Consider the following 20,166-nt stretch of genomic DNA (forward strand, 5'->3'; position numbering starts at 1 on the left):
TGGCCTGATCACCCCTAACTGCTCTGCTGCTGGCCTGATCTCCCCTAACCGCCTATGCCTTGTCCTGCACCCAGGACCCAGGATTCCTTCCTCTGGCCGGTCACAGGCACCCAAGACCCGTGCTTCCCTCCCTCTGGCCACCTGCAGGCACCCAGGACCTGGGCCAGCTTCACCAGGGCCAGCTGCAGCTGCAGGGGACCGTGGGCAGGTGGTTTCACCCAGGCTGCAGCAGCAGCCACAGGCGCTGGCACCTGGGACCGTGGGGCGGGCAGCTTGTCCCTCTCCTGGGCCGCAGCCCCAGCCACTATGTGCGGCTTGTCCCTCTCCCAGGCTGCAGCCTGTATGGTCCCCATTCCTCTCTCATGACCTCATTTGTGTCTGGCTGGTCCCCATTCCTCTCTTGAGAGCTCATTTGTGCCTGGCTGGTCCCCATTCCTCTCTCCCCAGTGTTGAGTGTCTAAGCCATTACAGCATTATGGTGTGAGGGCGTGATGACCATTTGCATATTAGCTCTTTATTATATGAGAGGATACTATATTTTAGTATACCTTCTCTATCTTTAGATATACAAATATTTACCAGTGTTGCCTACAGTATTCCATACAGTAACAAGCTATACAGGTTTGTAGCCTAGGAGCAATAGGCTGTACCATACAGCCTAGGTCTGTAGTAGGCTATACCATCTAGATTTGTAGAAGTGTACTCTGAAGTTTGTACAATGAAACCGCCTATCTATTTTTCAGAATGTAACCCTGTCATTCAGCACTGCATGACTATACTGGAAGAAAAAAATGCTAAAAAGTTCATTATGTGATATGTTAGGAGCAATGCAGGTGACCAACTGTCACTATGAAAACTGCAACTTCTGCCTTAGTCGGTTTGGCTCAGTGAATAGAGCATTGGCCTGTGGACTGAAGGGTTCGATTCTGGTCAAGGGCACATGTCCATGTTGACCGCTCAATCCCCAGTTGGGGGCGTGCAGGAGGCAGCTGATCAATGATTCTCTCTCACTGATGATGTTTCTATCTCTCTTTCCCTCTCCCTTCCTCTCTGAAACCAATAAAAATATATTAAAAAAAAAGAAAACTGCAACTTCTGCATCCAGGGAACAAAGAGACGTGCTAGCAAGAAGGCATATAGCCAATATAAAATCTCCTCAGTTCTCTTGGTCCCTGTTTTTTACTCAATCTTGAGACTTAGCAAATTAAAAAATAAAATAAAAAACTTTTGAAAATTTTTATGTCTAATAATATTTTTAAATTTTAAAAACTTTAATATTAAAAAAAGGTTTTCAGCATTCAATAACACCATCTACATGACATAAAGTTCACGAAAATGTAAATTCAAGTACATGGTGTGTTTTGGAAATTCAGTACTTTGGTTAATTGAACTATTCATTTTCATGTTTCTATTCTTGTTGAATAAAACTCTTTCTAAAATGTATCATTACGTTTAATTCCCTTACTGAATAAAACATATTTATCTTAATTGAATACCCTTTTAAATGGTCATCAGCCTATCAATGTTTCTTGTCGAGGAGTATATAGGTATATATGCATGTGACTACATATGTATATATGTATGCATACACATATGAGAATGAGCTGAAAGAAAACCACTAGTGTTGGGTTGTTGTTTTTTCAGATTCTGTCCATTTTACTCTGTTTAAGAAAACAAGATCATGTTTAATAACATTAATTTGTAAGATTTCCACCAATAACAATGAAAATAAAAACAGCTTGGGGAACATGGAGGGCTAAGTTTCAGTGATCTGGAAAGTTTTCATTTATATGTGACAGCTGCTCAACTTTTTTTCCAGATACTATGGAAATGACCTGAAGTCCCATCTCTTTGCAAATGAATTTCTGAATTTCATATTGGCTGAGAAAGAAAAGAGGACGGAACCTTGGTGGGAGCTCCTTGGTGAGGCACAGAGGACCTTCACCTACCGGCTCCAATTCTGCGTTTTGGCCTCCCTCCCTCTGGCTGCCTTCCAATAAGCGTCACCTGGGAGTCTGCTACAAATGTAGAACCTCAGGCCTCACTCTACTGAGTCAGAATATGCACATTAACAAGATCCCTACGGGCTCCCACTGCACATGGAAGTGTGAGAAGCGCTGATCAAGTCTAAACCATGACCAGCAAACACTCAGATCCTTATCATTTCAGGAAAAACCTGCCCTTTGAACAGGCCCAAGGTGGACTCTCCTTGTACTGACCTCATGCTACAGTACATAGTATTCAGGAAAGCTCAAATTCATTCATTCAATTAATATTAAGACAAATCATATGAAATTGCCATTCTATAGGTCCCAGACGACTTAATATTGTCTGATATGGTCTAGCTCTTAATATTTATTGAGCGATTGACTAGAGAGGAACCAAGATGGCGGCATAGGTAAACACTGGAGTTTGCTGCCGCGCACAACCACTTCAAAAATACAACTAAAAGACGGAATGGACATCACCCAGAACCACAGGAAGGCTGGCTGAGGGGAAATTCTTCAACTAGAAGGAAAGAGAACAGCATACCGAGACTCAGGAGGTACAATGCGGAAAATACAAAGGTGCGGAGGTGCGCGCGGAGCTGGCTGACGGCTGAGGGCGCGGTTGTCTGTTTCAATCGGGAGGGAGCCTCAGGTTCTGAGCTCAAGTTCTGGGCGAGTCTCTAGGGACCCAGACTCAAACGGGAGAAGTGGGACTGTCTGGCATCGGTCGGAACTCGAGGGAAGCTTTCTCTCCGAGGTTTGCTGCGGTTTCTGGGAATCCCAGAGGCAGAGCCTCTGGGGACGGGACTGAGAACAGCCATAACTGCTCGCTCCGCCCGCCCTGTTGATCCCGTGCAACCCACCCCGCTCTGCCCAAGCCCTGCACAGAGGCATTTGCTGGATAGCCTCAGGCAAAGGCTAGATTAGCACCTCCCCAGAGGACAGAAGTTCTCTCACTGCAGACACAACTGATTCGCACAGCCAGTTGGCCTGGAGGCCAAATCCCCCCCAGTAATACCTACAACAATCAAGGCTTAACTACAACAAGACTGCGCACAAAGACCACTAGGGGTGCACCAAGAAAGCATAAAAAATGTCGAGACAAAGAAACAGGACAGAAATGACAGAAATTGAGGATATAGAGCTCAAAACCACACTTTTAAGGTCTCTCAAGAACTGTCTAGAAGCCACTGATAAACTTAATGAGATCCTCAAGAGATCTAATGAGACCCTCGATGTTGTGATAAAGAACCAAATAGAAATTAAGCATACACTGACTGAAATAAAGAATATTATACAGACTCCCAACAGCAGACCAGAGGAGCACAAGAATCAAGTCAAAGATTTGAAATGCAAAAAAGCAAAAAACACCCAACCGGAAAAGCAAAATGAAAAAAGAATACGAAAATACGAAGATAGAGTAAGGAGCCTCTGGGACAGCTTCAAGCGTACCAACATCAGAATTATAGGGGTGCCAGAAGATGAGAGAGAGCAAGATATTGAAAACCTATTTGAAGAAATAATGACAGAAAACTTCCCCTACCTAGTGAAAGAAATAGACTTACAAGTCCAAGAAGCACAGAGAACCCCAAACAAAAGGAATCCAAAGAGGACCACACCAAGACACATCATAATGAAAATGCCAAGAGCAAAAGACAAAGAGAGAATCTTAAAAGCAGCAAGAGAAAGAAACTCAGTTACCTACAAGGGAATACCCATACGACTGTCAGCTGATTTCTCAACAGAAACTTTGCAGGCCAGAAGGGAGTGGCAAGAAATATTCAAAGTGATGAATACCAAGAACCTACAACCAAGATTACTTTATCCAGCAAAGCTATCATTCAGAATTGAAGGTCAGATAAAGAGCTTCACAGATAAGGAAAAGCTAAAGGAGTTCATCACCACCAAACCAGTATTATATGAAATGCTGAAAGGTATCCTTTAAGAAGAGGAAGAAGAAGAAAAAGGTAAAGATACAATTTATGAACAACAAATACGCATCTATCAACAAGTGAATCTAAGAATCAAGTGAATAAATAATCTGATGAACAGAATGAACTGGTGATTATAATAGAATGAGGGACATAGAAAGGGAATGGACTAACTATTCTTGGGGGGTAAAGGGGTGTGGGAGATGTGGGAAGAAACTGGACAAAAATCGTGCACCTATGGATGAGGACAGTGGGTGGGGCGAGAGGGCGGAGGGTGGGGCGGGAACTGGGAGGTGGGGAGTTATGGGGGGGAAAAAAGAGGAACAAATGTAATAATCTGAACAATAAAGATTTAATAAAAAAATATTTATTGAGCTCCTATTATGTGCCAGGCACAATGCTAGGTATTGGGGATGTAGGAATAGGCAAAACCAGCCTTGGTTGCTGCCTTCATAGAGCTTACAGTCTATCAAGAGAGATACTTATTTTTTTTAAATCTACACAAATAGATATAAAATCACAAGGTGGAAGTCTCTGGTGCATAGACCATCCATGAGTTGATGTATTTCAGGGTGGATGTTGTTCAGAAGAGACATCCCTGAGGAAGTGTGGCCAGAACTGCATTCTGAAGGGTGAGGGTGATAGGCAGAGAATGAGGATCATGCAGACTCAGGGGGTGAGAATTCCAGGCAGAGGGCACAGCAGGTGTAAAGGATTCCATGAAAGGTATGCACCCCCATGACTGCAAGACCTAGCTGGCCAAGTCTAGAGTCTCTCCTCTCCAAAATGACTGTGCCAGCAAGGAAGCTGAGCTTGTCCATAGCAGCTGCTCAGGCTTTCTGCTTCTCCTACAGCCTCTCTATATAAAGGCTGCCAGTGCCTTCTCTTTCCCATGGGAAGGGACTGGCAGACTACTGTTTAATGGTCCTGCTAGTCCAATTTACTCACCTTATATCTGTGTACTCTGCTTTTGATTTTTCTTGTCTGAATAAACTTTGGTGGCCTTAGGGGAAGTTGTTTCAATTCCCTGATTGCCTGTGGTGATCTCTCCTGCTAAGTCTTTGTACATGCTGTTTCCGCTGCCTGGACACCACATGGGCAGCCTGCCCACCTCCCTCTACTCCAAGTCATTGTCAGCACCCATCCAGGAAGTCTTCTTTGCCCACTCCCTCCAAACTCTGGTGCTGCTCCAACAACCCCCTGCAATAGATGTGGTAAGCACTCATTGCCCCCTACCACCAAGTCTGATTTTCCTCATCAATCCTCCCTAACACTCAGCTCAGGGCACAGGAGTTACTCAAAATGTACTTGTTGAATGAATAAATGAAATACTGTATTTAACTGGATGCACAGTGGTGGCCCACACTGTGGGTTGGCTTACTCAACTGCCGTTTCCTCCTTTCTTTCTTCCTTGCCTGCCTTCACTCTCAGGATATTGGTTTTTAAACTAAAGTCCATCATCTGCCTATCTCAGTGGTCAGCAAACTCATTTGTCAACAGAGCCAAATATCAACAGTACAACAATTGAAATTTCTATTGAGAGCCAAATTTTTTAAACTTAAACTATCTAGGTAGGTACATTGTTATTAACTTAATTAGGGTACTCCTAAGGCTTAGGAAGAGCCACACTCAAGGGGCCAAAGAGCCGCATGTGGCTGGCAAGACACAGTTTGCCAACCACGGGGCCCTATGTTATCATCATTTCCTTCTTTATCCTAAAAACTCACAGCAGAGAGAGAAGCCTTTCTGTTTCATACAAAAGAATTCTTTTTCAAAAATATTTGCTGTCAATGGGGTATATTTTATTTTTCCTTTCTGTGCTGTGAAAAAAGATGGTTATAATCTGTTGTTTAAAAAATTCTAGGGATACTAAAGCAAGTGTCTAAACTAGATTTCAAAATGTGAATCAAAGCTTTAAAAAATTAATCAATCTAATATTCAAAAGTAAAAACTTCATACCTTGTTTGCTAGGTTTATAGCACTGAGAGCTTTATCATAATATTCGCTGTCATCCCAATCCAAATAAACAGTGGCTAGAAACCGTAGAATTTTAGCCTATAATTACAAATAGAAAAAAAGCACACAGCTGAGGGTTGAATTGCAATACAACATCTGATTAGCACTTACACAATGACAGGCATCTTCTCAAATGTAAGTCATCATTCCCTCAAGTGTAAGAATTTTATAGTATTAGTTTACCTTAATTTAATAAAATTGTGTTAATATAATTATTTTCTGAACAGTGTTTTAGTATTAAAGTACTTTATCATCCCCATTTTACAAATAAAGGAAACTAAGGCTAGGTCATAGCAATATTTAATTTAATCAGCTTACCACCTACTGCATTGTATTAAACCTCCATAAAAAGAGATAAATAGCCTGGCCAGTGTGGCCCAGTGGTTGAGCATCAACCCATGCACCAAGAGGTTACTGGTTCAATTCCTGGTCAGGGCACATGCCTGAGTTTCAGGCTCAATCCCCAGCAAGGGGCATGCAAGAGGCAGCCAGCAGGTTGGTGTTTCTCTCCCCCCACCCATCTCTAAAATCAATAAAAACATTTTTAAAAAAGAGATAAATAGAAAAACATAATTCCTTTCTCAAACTTTACAGCTTATTTGAGATTAACCAATTGGACCAAGGCACACATACCACCATTTCAGTTGGAACAGATCTATTCTCCTAGAGAGATTTCTCCCAACTGCGCTAAATTTTAAAATGAACAATGTATTGCTGAATTAAGTAAGTTTCTCCATCCAGGTCTGCATTGATAAGGGAGTAACTTTATTTATTGTGAACATATTAACTACAGGTTCACATTTTAAAGAAGGATCCCTATTTCAATGAGTAATCTGCCCCTAAGTATAATAAGGACAGTAGGACCAAACAAAGGTGATCTTCTAACATTTAAAAAATATATGTTAGCCCTAACTGGTTTGGCTCACTGTATGCAGCCGTGGGCAAACTACGGCCCGTGGGCCAGATCCGGCCCATTTGAAATGAATAAAAAAAAAAAAAAAAAAAAAAAAAGACCATACACTTTTATGTAATGATGTTTACTTTGATTTTATATTAGTTCACACAAACACTCCATCCATGCTTTTGTTCCGGCCCTCCGGTCCAGTTTAAGAACCCATTGTGGCCCTCGAGTCAAAAAGTTTGCCCACCCCTGGTATAGAGCATTGGCTTGCAGTCTGAAAGGTCCCAGGTTCGATTCCAGTCAAGGGCATGTACCTTGGTTGTGGGCACATCCCCAGTAGGGAGTGTGCAGGAGGCAGCTGATCGATGTTTCTCTCTCATCAATGTTTCTAACTCTCTATCCCTCTCTCTTCCTCTCTGTAAAAAATCAATAAAATACATATTTTAAAAAATATATATATGTTAAACACATTAAGGATCTGTGAAACTAGAGAAATGACATTTAGGGTGTTACATATTTGAGATTTTTAATTCAAAAACAAATATGGATCAAGTAAGATTATATAATGTACATATTATTATTATTATTATTATTATTATTATTATTGAACTCTCAACTTATAAAGTCTCCCAGAGGACTTTTATGAAATAAATATGGCAAAAGGGTCAAATAATCAGAAAAATATAACAAACTGAATGAATCTCAAAACTATTTATGTTAAGCAAAAGAAGGCAGACATAAAGCAGTACATACTGTATGATTCCATTTATACAAAGTTCAAAAAAAGCTGAAAATAATCTATAGCAATAGAAGTCAGAATAGAGGTTTTATCCTGGGGGTTGGAATGACTATTAACTGGAAAGGGACCAAAAGAACTTTTGAGGGTGATAGAAATTTCTGTAACTTGATCTGCGTGGTGGTAGCAAGACATATTAAAATTCATCAGACTGTACACTTAAGATTTGTATAATTATTGTACAAATTATTCTACATAAATTAAACCTCAATAAAGTACTGTTAGAATGAAAGAAAAACTACTTCACCAACTATACTTTAATTTTAAAAATATTAAAACCAAAATAAAGGAAGGAAAACTACTTCATAATCTTACTTTACAATATACATATTACATTTCAATCTCAATTAAATCCTGTCTTCCATCCTCATTTCATCCTCCAGACATCTTACCTGGTATTCCCTTCTCCCTCCATTTTAACTGTATGGACCCCATCTACTTTTCACGGACTTCCTACCATAAGACTTCTTCAACTACTCCAGTCAACCTTGATATTCCCCTTTCTGCATGCCCTTGTACAAACTTCAGGTCAGTACCACACAGTTTATCACTTAGTTTTCCCAAATTGTTTCACTAATACTCAGGTTTTTGGTGTGTGGTGTGTTTTGTTTTGTTTTTTTGGAAATTTTAATTGAAGCATAAAATACAAAAAAGTTCAAAATCTCGAGTACATAAATTTTCATAAACTAACCACATGTATGTTTAACAACACAGTTATCAAAAGCATGGAACACCCTGACACGTCTCAGAGGGGAGGGAGGTGGGAAGAGATTAGCCAAAGAACACATATGTATACTAGTAGCCCGGTGCACAAAATTTGTGCACTGCGGTAGGTGGGGTAAAGGGGCCCCTCAGTCTGGCCTTCACCCTCTCCAATCTGAGACCCCTCAGGGAATGTCAAACTACCTGTTTGTGCCCACACTTTTAACAGATAACAGCTCCATTGTTGTTTCTTTCTTATGCTTAAAACCATTGGAATTAGTAGGTATTCAAAGTGTGTATACATTTTGGGGGGACACCCTGTATATCTCTAGTCAGCGGTGAAAGAAACCAACAGCAGATTTGGAACCCCAAGACAGGGAATCTCGCTCACTCCCCACATGTCTCCCCACTTCACTTTCCACCTTTGTGGGCAGCAGGAGAATCAACGTTTTCTCTCATTAATTCGGAAAAGCACGTCCTGTCACCTGCTGCCCGGCAGGAGTGTGCTAGGTCCCAAGCAAGCAAGGCTCAGTCAGGGCAGCCTTCGCTCATGGGTGCTGGCACCCAAAGTGCACATTCCTTCTCTACAGTTGCCCCGACTATCCCACTGTTTCACTGAGAGGACAGAATTCCTCTCCGCCTCTGGGTTCTTGATCTTGAATGCTGACGAAGGCACCTCAGCAAGGGCCGCCTGCGCCCACCGGGTGTGTCTGTCTGCACCTGCTCCTGCCTCAGCACCTGCATTAACCCCCTAGAGGTGATCTCGTAGCTGCACTGGCCTCCATGGGAACAGGGCATCACCACTCCGCCCTCTCACTGTCATCTCACAGGCGCCCACCCTCAGCACCAAGACACTCTCCAAAGGACGTGAGCGCATCAGAGGGGATGTGTGCACATCCTGTGGGGGCGTTAGGCATGCCGGGTTGATAGAAGTGCGGTGGAGAGGTGGGGGGAACTTGTGCACACCTTGGTTTGAAACTGTTGCAGGCACGGGAGGGTGACGTGTGCTGGGGGATGTTCGCATGCCAGGGGGGGATGTGCACACCAGAGGCCTCTGGCTTTGCAGATCCGCAAACCCCCATGGTGCGGCCAGGAGGACGTCAGTCTGGCCCACCATGGTGGCTGTCCCTGCGATCCTGCACCTTCTGGGCCAGGAGGCGGAACTTGCGCAGCCACTCCTGGGCGCTGATGGCCTGCAGGCGCTACTTCAACTCAGCCTGCAGGCTCCGCTTGGCGCGCTCACAGCTGTCACCACCGCCATGTGTGGAGTACAGGCCGCCCTCTGCCGGCCTGCCTCCCCTGTCCAGAGGCTCTCTGCACTGCTCACCTGCCCAGAGTGACTGGGGCTGGGCAGAAGCCAGGCGTCCTGCCCTGCCCAACCCTGGCCAATCCGCCCCTGTGCGAGCTGCCGCCCCGCCGGGAAGGGTCACAGATCTGGGTCCCAGGACCGCGGACAGCCTCAAGCGCTGCCCCCCGCCTGGCAGGGTCACAGATCCGGTCCCGGACCGCGGACAGCCTCAAGCACTGCCCCCCGCCCGGCAGTTCATGGATCCAGGTCCCAGACCGCAGACAGCCTTGCCTGCTGCCGCCTGCCTTCAGTATGCAAATTAGCCGCCATCTTGTTGCTTCAGGGTAGGGGTCCCCACTGGGGTGCCTGCCAGTCTGGGTGAGGGGGTGATGGCTGTTTTCAGGCTGGAGGGCGACTGAGGTTCCCAACCTCTCCTTTTTTTCTTTTTCTTTTTTATTCTGGGATTTATTTACCTGCTATGGCTGTCACTGGAGCTGAGAGCCAGCTTTAGCTCTGAGGCTGGGCTCCAGCTCTGAGACCTCAGCTGCTGAAAGCAGGGATCTGGGTTTGTTTGGGTTCTATAATTGTAACACTGTTGCAATCCTGCTGGCTGAAGCCCGGCTGGCTGAAAGCAGGTTTCTGGGGAATGTTTAACTTCTATATTTGCAACATTGTTTCTTAGAGTTGCAGCTCAGAGGCCGGCAGCAGCAGGCGGGGAGCCTTGGCTTCCTCCGTCACTAGAGCAAGCAAGCTTCCTATTCACTTCAGCTGCCTGGCTGCCTGCCGCCATCTTGGTTGGCAGTTAATTCGCATATATCCTGCTGATTAGCCAATGGGAAGGGTGTTGGGGTTATGGTCAATTTGCATGTTTCTCTTTTATTAGATAGGATATGCATAGCCCATGGACACAGACAACAATGTGATGAAGAGGACTGGGTGGAGGGGGGCAAATGGGAAGAAAATGGGAGACATCTATAATACTATCAACAATTAAAAAAAGAAACAAAGCCCTAGCCAGTTTTGCTCAGTGGATAGAGTGTCTGCCTGTGGACCAAAGGGTCCTGGGCTTGATTCTGGTCAAGGGCATATACCTTGGTTACAGACTCCTCCCCAGCCTGGGCCCTGGTTGGGGTGCATGCAGGAGGCAACCAATTGATGTGTTTCTCTCACATCGATGTTCCTCTCTGTCTTTCCCTGTCTCTTCCACTCTCCCTAAAAATCAATGGAATATAATGAACAACATAAACTGATGAACAAAAACAGATCCAGAGACAGAGAAGCATCGATCAGACCGTCAAACCTCAGAGGGAAGATAGGGGAGGCTGTGGGTAAGGGGGAGATGTCAACCAAAGGACTTATATGCAAGCATATAGGCCTAACCAATGGACACAGACAACAGGGGGGTGAGGACATGAGTCGGGGGGATGGGGGATAATGTGGGGATAAGAACACATATGTAATAACTTACATTTTTTTTTTAAAAAAGGAAGCATCTTTGAGTATAAAAAAAATCAATGGGAAAATATCAAGTGAGGATTAACAAAAAAAGAAAGGAATGAAGGGAGGGAGGGAGGGAGGGAGGGAGGGAGGGAGGGAGGGAGGAAGGAAGGAAGGAAGGAAGGAAGGAAGGAAGGAAGGAAGGAAGGAAACTGAACATACTGTGGAATCTCAGCGGGAAGTGGGGGATGAATGGGTGGAAGGAAGAAATTAACCAAAGAACTTATATACATATATGCATAACCCAAGGACACAGACAATAGTGTGGTGAAGGCCTGGGGAGGAGATGAGGGAGGGCTAGAAAGGGTCAATGGGGGAAAAGGGGGATACCTATAATACTTTTAACAATAAAGATAACTTTTTAAAAAAGAAAACATAAGCAACAACAGGCTCACTTCATACCTCTTTCTAGACACTATTTCAAACAAGGGTAACCAATTACCTGACTTTCCAACACCATGTATTAATTCTACCTGCTTTTGGCATTTACATTTATGGAATCTCACAGTATGTACTACTTTATATCTTGCTTTATTTATTCAACATTATATATCAGAACATCCATATTGTTTCAATTCTTATCGTTCATTTTTTTCTCATTGCTGCATAATAATACCCATTCTGTCATACTATCACAATATATTTTTTATTATTTTTAATTGTGATAAAATACACATAACTAAAATTGACCTTGTTAACCATTTTTAAGTGTATGTTTCAGAAGTATTGATAGGGGCAGAAATAAAATTTGGGGAACCAGCTAGAATTGCAAGAAATATTAATCATTCTCTGTTAACTGTGATTGTTTTATTCTGATTAAAGAAGGCACATTCTAACCTGGCTGGCAGTTATACACACAGGACTTGGGAGCTCACCTGGAAATGCAGCCCACCCTTCCCATTTGGAGCTGCCTATTATCATGGAAAGATTAACAACTTTGTTGCAGAAAGCAGAAATGCCAGCCCTTTGAAAACCCCAGCCCTTGCATATCACTAGCCCTTTGAAGACCCCAGCCCTTGCATATCACTAGCCCTTTGAAGATCTCCAGCCTTCTGCTTACCTATTAACTGCCCATTTGACATACACTTTGGCTATTTCCCCATGTAATCTTTGTCCTTTTAACCCAATATAAGCAGCTGGCTTATCATAGTGTGCAGAGCAGATTTTTGTGGATGACCTGCTGCTCTCCCATACTGCTGGCAGTATTGGAATAAACGATCATATATGATTCAACCATATCTCTGTTTAATTGGCTCAAGTAGTTACAGGCAGCACAGACCCATTGTTTGTCCGGTTACAGTATTAAGTACATTCACATTGTTGTGCAACCATCACCACTATACACGTCCAGAACTCTTTTAACCACACAAAATTGAAGCTCTGTATCTATTAAACAATAGCTCCCCTCCCTTCAAACCCCTGTAGACATCATTCTACTTTCTATCTCTATGAATTTGACTATTCAAGTTACTTTATCTAAGTAGAATAATACAGTATTTGTCTTTTTGTGAAATAGCTCATTTCAGTTAGCATAATGTCCTCAAGATTAATCTATGTTGTAGCATGAATCAGAATTTCCTTCCTTTTCAAAGTTGAATAATACTCCATTGTAATCATTTGTATTAATTTTATACTTTAAACATAAACATAAGGATAGAGGCCATGTTTTATATTTCTTTTTTTAAAATATATTTATTGATTTTTTACAGAGAGGAAGGGAGAGGGATAGAGAGTTAGAAACATCGATGAGAGAGAAGCATCGATCAGCTGCCTCCTGCACACCCCTTACTGGGGATGAGCCTGCAACCAAGGTACATGCCCTTGACTGGAATCGAACCTGGGACCCCTCAGTCCCCAGGCCGACGCTCTATACAGTGAGCCAAACCAGCTAGGGCTTATATTTCTCTTTTATTCCACATCTATCACATTGCCATATATATAGGTATTCAGTTACATTTTGATTGATATACTAAAATGGTGAGAAGCCGAAATGAATATTCAAAAAATTCCATTTTTCCTAGCCAGCATGGCTCAGTAGTTGAGCATCGACCTATGAACCAGGAGACCACGTTCAATTCCCGGTCAGGGCACATTCCCAGATTGTGGGCTCTATCCCCATTGTGGGGTGTGCAGGAGGCAGCAGATCAATGATTCTCTCTCATCATTGATGTTTTAAATCTCTCCCTCTCCCTTCCTCTCTGAAATAAAAAAAATTGAATAAATTCCATTTTGCTATGGCAATTATTAAATTTGTTTTATATCAGATTTGTTTACATGTAACATTTTGCTTGACTAAATATTAAAATTAACTTCCATACCAGCATGTTCTATCTGGGGAAAACCTAGATTTTTTTTAAAACCTAGAATTTTTTAACATGCAATAATCAAAGCTAAAACTTATATAGCCAAACATTGTTTAAGCACTTTATACATACTAAATCATGGGTGCAAGAATCTACCCTACAGGTATTAACATATCAATTTTACAGAAACTAATGCACTGACATATTAAATGATGTGCCCAATAGATAACCTATTCACAAATGGGAGGATAGACTATTATAATTTTACTAGAGGCCCAGTGCACAAAATTTGTGCACAGGGAGGTGTGTATCCCTCAGCCCAGCCTGCACCCTCTCCAATCTGGGACATCCCTCTCAAAATCCAGGACTGCTGGCTCCCAACTGCTCGCCTGCCTGCCTGCCTGATTGCCCCTAACTGCTTCTGCCTGCCAGCCTGATCACCCCCTAACCACTCCCCTGCAAGCCTGATCTACACCTAACTGCTCCGCTGTTGGCCCAATTGCCCCTAACTACCCTCCTCTGCTGGCCTGGTCCCGCCCAACTGCCCTCCCCTGCCGGCCTGGTCACCCTTACCTGCCCTCCCCTGCAGGCCTGATCGGCCACAACTGCCCTCCTCTGATGGCCTGGTCCCTCCAAAATGCCTTCCCCTGCAGGCCTGATCATCCACAATTGTCCTCCTCTGCTGGCCTGGCCCTCCCAACTGCCCTCCCCTGCAGGCCTGATCACACCCAACTTCCCTTCCATGCAGGGCTGGTCACTCCTAATTGCTCTCCCCTGAAGGCCTGGTCCTCCCCCAACTGCTCTGCGCTATTGGCCTGATCCCCACCAACTGTCCTGCCCTGTTGGCCTGATCACCCCCAACTTCCTTCCCCTGCAGGGCTGGTCCCACCCCAACTGCCCTCCCTTGCATGACTGGTCCCCCCAACTGCCCTCCCCTGCACGCCTCAGTCCCCCCTAACTACCCTTCCCTGCAAGCCTGATTGCCCCCAACTGCCCTCCCTTTCAGGCCTGGTTCCTCCCAACTGCCCTCCCCTGCTGGCCTGATCGCCCACAACTGCCCTCCCCTGCCGGCCATCTTTGACCACATGGGGGCGGCTATCTTGTGTATTGGAGTGGTGGTCAATTTGCATAGTACGTCTTTATTAGATAGAATAACAATAAAATAAACTGTATTTCTTCTACCTACTTTTGCAATATTTAACATGATCCTTACCAGCATTTCTGGCTCAACAGAATTCTTATCCATCTTCCCAATATCAAAGCTTTGGCTAATCATTAAAAAAGAAAAAAAATACATACTCATTTTAGATTACATTTTCAAGATTACATATTACTAAGAAGACATGGTATAATTATACTTTATTCCAACTTATCTATTTTGCTCTACAACAGATTATTAGATAACCAGTACATGAAAATCAATTGTATAAGCATTACTTTCTAACTACAAAAAGCCACAATTTTCTCAGAGTATATATCAAATAAATCAACACTATAATTATATTCTGGCTCTTTTCTATTTGAATATACTTATAAATATACTACATTAAAATAACGTACATGTATATACTAGCTTTCACTTAATGGCACATTTTAAAGTCTACGAAATATAAATTTATTTTTAAAATAAAACAAATACAGGATTTTCACAGACAAATGCTTAGCAATATTTATTAAGCTTCACAACACCCTTGTGAAGCACTATTAGTTCCATTTTGTAGCTGAAAGAACCTTTAGCAGTTAATTGATGTCTAATATTTCCTGCATTGGCATTAAAAATGAGTGAGGGGTTAGGGAGAAGAGAAATTTGATTTTCCATTTTCTGCTTTAATTACCAAACCACATTATCTATGGGACATTCTGATAACCACAAATGATATATTAGTATGAGCCTCAGAATTTCAAAACCTAAACTTAAAAAGCAAAACAACGATCATTCGCCATAAAATTGGTATTCCAAGGGAGGATGTCAATAAAATTTTGGTGAAATGAATTAAACTAAAGACATTACTTTGAAATATTCCTTTTTTAAAACTCTAAAAAGACCCAGAACTACCAAACTGAGTTTTCAGCTTGCTAACAAGGATACAATAATGCTGGCCTAGTCATTGTAAGTCTCCTTTGGTACATTAAACCTCCTACATTCAGTTGTGTTTTTTTAAATATATTTTATTGATTTTTTACAGAAAGAAAGGGAGAGGGATAGAGAGTTAGAAACATCGATGAGAGAGAAATACAGATCAGCTGCCTCCTGTACACTCCCCACTGGGGATGTGCCCGCAACCAAGGTACACGCCCTTGACCGGAATCGAACCTTGAGTCCGCAGGGCGACACTCTATCCACTGAGCCAAACCGGTTAGGGCTACATTCAGTTTTTTAAGTTACCAATTAAGGATGGAACTTTTGTAATGGTGGTATAGGAGTGCTTGGATCCTTTCCCCCAGTGAAACAACCATTTTCCTGTTAAAATCGTTAAAATAAATGACCACTTAAAGTCTCTGGAAATTGCCCTAAGGGTCTATAACAAATGGAAAAATATTTATTTAAAACACAACAACTAAATTTCAGAATAGTGATAGTTTGTAACATTTGAGCTCTTATCTCCTATCCACACCTGCTGCTACCCACAACAGTTCCATCTCATTGAAGCTACTCCAGATTAATGCTGTCAAGAAAGTGGGAATTCCCTCTTACTCCAGCTCCTAGACTCCTAAGCTATGGTTTCACCTAGGGAAGGGAAGGCTGCCAGCCTCTCTTATCTTCCCCAGGCCTGTGCTGTGGAAGTGCTATTCGGGACAGGTACAATGAAGGAGCTGGGTCTTCCCTTCCCCACCCAGTTCTCATTCTTAGAGTAAGAGCTCTATGCCAGGTGCAACAGATTAAGAATATTAGGCCCCTAGTTTCCTTCACCCAGGCTGGCTCATTGGACAGAGCTTCCATGCCGGGAGGGCATGCCAATAAGATCAGGGACAACCATCTCCTCAGCATCCCTCATAGAGCAGGGGTGTCACTCCAGGAGAAGCATGCCAAGCTCCTGCCACTAACTCTAGTAGAGTGGCACAGAGGTTCTGCCCAGGGGAAGAAGCAGGCAATAAAGTGGAAGATCTCAGCATCCCTGCCTGAAGGGACTGACTGTATTTAGAACAGAGCAGGAGTTGTTCCTGCCTAAGGGGCATTGTCAAAATCAATGGAGATCTTGCCAGTGAGCAATTAAGAGGGGACTGGTAGCTCCATGATAATAGTAGCAACAAGTGGGACTATTCTTGGGGGGGAAAGGGGTGTTGGGGATGCGGGAAGAGACTGGACAAAAATCGTGCACCTATGGATGAGGACAGTGGGTGGGGAGTGAGGGCGGATGGTGGGGCGGGAACTGGGTGGAGGGGAGTTATGGGGGAAAAAAAGAGGAACAAATGTAATAATCTGAACAATAAAGATTTAATAAAAAAAAAATAGTAGCAACAAGTGGGGAAAAAAACAGCAGAAGTTTAACACAAGGGAAAGAGATAGATAAGAACAATCCTGGGTTCACATTCATCCCTGAGGATACAGAAGGTTATGCATACTGATCCATCAGCGAAGAGCCTGTGAGGCTGAATGGCTCAGATGGCTTCAGGAGAACCTCTTACCAAACAATAACTGAAAATTAAGGTACTCTGATCCAGGGTGAGAGTATGAATCCCAAGAAAAAAAGATTCATTTAATGTGAACCTCAAGAAGGAATTTATCTGCTTGAGATGGACTCCCCATGGTCAAACAAGGGTCCAAATTATATCTATATATATAAAGAGCCAGGGTCCATAACAAGCAAAGGCTTGACCTAACACCAGAAGTCAGTGCTGGGTTGCCAAGCACTGCCAAGGGGACTGTGGATTAGGCCCAGAGAGAGGCCTGCAGAGAGGCAGGGTCTGATCTGCAACATCAGTGGCAACTGTTGATCAGCCATTGCCTTTCTCTTTCTCTCGCGGCTTCACCAGCAGCTGTGCCTGTTTCTCTCCAGGCCTCCATGGGGACGGCTGATCAGCCCCACTTCTTTGATCAGGCTCAGAGATAGGGCTGGAGACGCTGACTGGCATAGAAACCAAGCAATCAGAACCAAATCTGGGTGAAGTGCCAGAAGCCAATTGCTGCCTAGGAGGCAGAGCTTTTGATGTTGACTGGCATAGAAACCAGCCAATCAGAGCTAATCTGGGTGAACTGCGAAGGCAGAACTTAAGGTGGGGGCTGAGAAGGGGTTTAAAGGGCAACAGCTGTTTGGTGTAAGGTGTAAGAAAGTGGCTCAATTTTTTAATGACTGGTGTGGCAGTATAGTGCATACGGCTGGCTATCAGTACAGAGATAGGGATTATGTGTTTTTGTCTGCCAAGAGCATCTCCTCCTGTTGAAAAAGGCTTTTCCCTCCATTTAAGCAATTCTATCCTCTATAATCTATCTATACTAATAAAAGGGTAATATGCTAATTAGACCGGGTCAACCGGCCATCTTCCAGATGCCCGACTTCCTTCCGGACAAAGCCATGGTGGTGGGGGCCAAGGCAGAGGCAGTTAGGGGTGATCAGGCCAGCAGGGGAGTGCAGTTGGGGGCAAGATCAGGCCGGCAGGGGGTTAGGGGGAATCAGGCCGGCAGGGGAGGGCATTTAGGGCGAGATCAGGCAGACAGGCAGAGGCAGAGGCCACTAGGGGCGATCAGGCAGGCAGGCAGAGAGGTTAGGGCAGTGGTGGGCAAACTTTTTGACTCGAGGGCCACAATGGGTTCTTAAACTGGACTGGAGGGCCGGAACAAAAGCATGGATGGAGTGTTTGTGTGAACTAATATAAATTCAAAGTAAACATCATTACATAAAAGGGTACAGTCTTTTTTTTTTTTAGTTTTATTCATTTCAAAGGGGCCGGATCCGGCCCACAGGCCGTAGTTTGCCCACGGCTGGGTTAGGGGCAATCAAGCAGGCAGGCAGAGGGTTTAGGGGCAATCAGGCAGGCAGGCAGAGGAAGTTAGGGATGAGCAGGCAGGCAGGTGAGCAGTTAGAAGCCAGCAGTCCCAGATTGCGAGAGAGATGTCCAACCAGAGGTTGGACATCCCCCAAGGGGTCCCTGATTGGAGAATGTGCAGGCTGGGCTGAGGGGACCCCCTCCCCCCATGCACGAATTTCATGTACTGGGCCACTAGTAAATAATAAGAGCCTAGCAGTCATTTGATGACAGGAGCTTCTCAGTTACTCCTTATTCTGGAAAGAACCTCAGACTGAACTCGGCCTCCCACATAATGCCTGTTTGTTTACACCGTCTGAGTCAACCACTGCAGGGAAGTCATGGTTTCATCTTTTTATCAATGGACTGAGACCTCCCCTGTCTAATCAAAACTGCACAATTTAGGTACCCCATTTACAGAAAACAGGCTGAATTGAGAATCTGGATGGGAACTTTTTAAATTGAATTTATTGGGGTGACAGTGGTTCACAAAACCAATACAGGTTTCAAGTATAAAACTCAATAAAAAATCATCTGCATACTGAATGGTGCACCCACTGCCAAAGCAAAGTTTCTTTCTGTCTGCTGGGCAGGAACTTTTGCTATAAAAGATGGCCTCCCCTTAGTCTCAATGGCACACAATTTAAATTGCTACCTGAATCTGTTTCCCAGGCTGCCACTCTTTTTTTACTCAAATAAATGCCTTTTATTCTCTACTAGAGGCCCGGTGTACGAAATTCATGCATTGGGGGGAGGGGTCCCTCAGCCTGGCCTGCACCCTCTCACAGTTTGGGACCCCTCACTCCTTACTGCCTGCCTGCTTGCTGCTCCTTAGCGCTGCTGTGGAGGCAAGAGAGGCTCCTGCCACCACCACTGTACTCGCCAGCCATGAGCCCGGCTTCTGGCTGAGCGGAACTCCTCCTGTGCAAGTGCACTGACTACCAGGGGGCAGTTCCTGTGTTTAGCGACTGCACCCTGGTGGTCAGTGCACATCACAACAACCAGTTATTCTGGTAGTTCCAGCATAATGGTCGCTTAGGCTTTTATTATATAGATTAGAGGCCCGGTGCACAAAAATTTGTGCACTCGGGTGGGGGGGGTCCCTCAGCCCGGACTGTGCCCTCTCACAGTCTGGGACCCCTCGGGAGATAAGGGCCTGCTGGCTTGGGCCTGCTCCCGGGTGGCAGAGGGCAGACTCAATCCCTAGGTGCAGCCCCTGGTCGGGCTCAGAGCAGGGCCGATTGGGGAGTTGGGGCACCGCCCCCTGTCATGCACAGAGCAGGGCGGATCGGGAGGTTGCGATGCCACCCTCAGTCACACCCAGGGTAGGGCCGATTTGGGGGTTGGGGCACCTCCCCCTGTCACACTTAAGGCAGGGTCGATGGGGAGGTTGCGGTGCCACCCCCTGTCACGCACAGAGCAGGGCCAATCAGGGGGTTGAGGCGCTGCCCCCTGTCACTCACAGAGTAGGGCCGATAGGGGAGTTGGGGCACTGCCTGCTGTCACCCACAGAGCAGGGCCGATCAGGGGGTTGGGGCGCTGCCACTCTCACACTCAGGGCAGGGCCGATGGGGGGTTATGGCTCTACCCCATCACACACAGAGCAGGGCCAATGGGGGGGGGGTTGGGGCACTGCCCTCTATCACCCACAGAGCAGGGCCAATCAGGGGGTTGGGGCGCCGCACTCTGTAACACACAGAGCCGCAGGGCGATCAGGGGGTTGGGGAGCTCCCCCCTATCAGGCACAGAGTAGGGCTGATCAGAGGGTTGGGGCGCCTT

The 20,166-nt window shown here is 44.7% G+C and overlaps 1 protein-coding gene across 1 annotated transcript in view; it reads right to left on the reverse strand.

The window, feature by feature from the left end:
- Positions 1 to 20,166, reverse strand: part of TEX11 (testis expressed 11) — a gene marked incomplete at both ends in the record, with an annotated part of 435,711 nt that overhangs the window by 227,505 nt on the left and 188,040 nt on the right. Inside the window, 2 exons of the mRNA XM_081081640.1 lie at positions 5,879 to 5,974; positions 14,636 to 14,690. Coding sequence (XP_080937766.1) covers positions 5,879 to 5,974; positions 14,636 to 14,690 — 151 coding nt within the window. The remainder of the gene's footprint in view (positions 1 to 5,878; positions 5,975 to 14,635; positions 14,691 to 20,166) is intronic.

The sequence above is a fragment of the Myotis nattereri genome, assembly GCF_964212035.1.
Source record: "Myotis nattereri genome assembly, chromosome: X".
Lineage (NCBI taxonomy): Eukaryota > Metazoa > Chordata > Mammalia > Chiroptera > Vespertilionidae > Myotis > Myotis nattereri.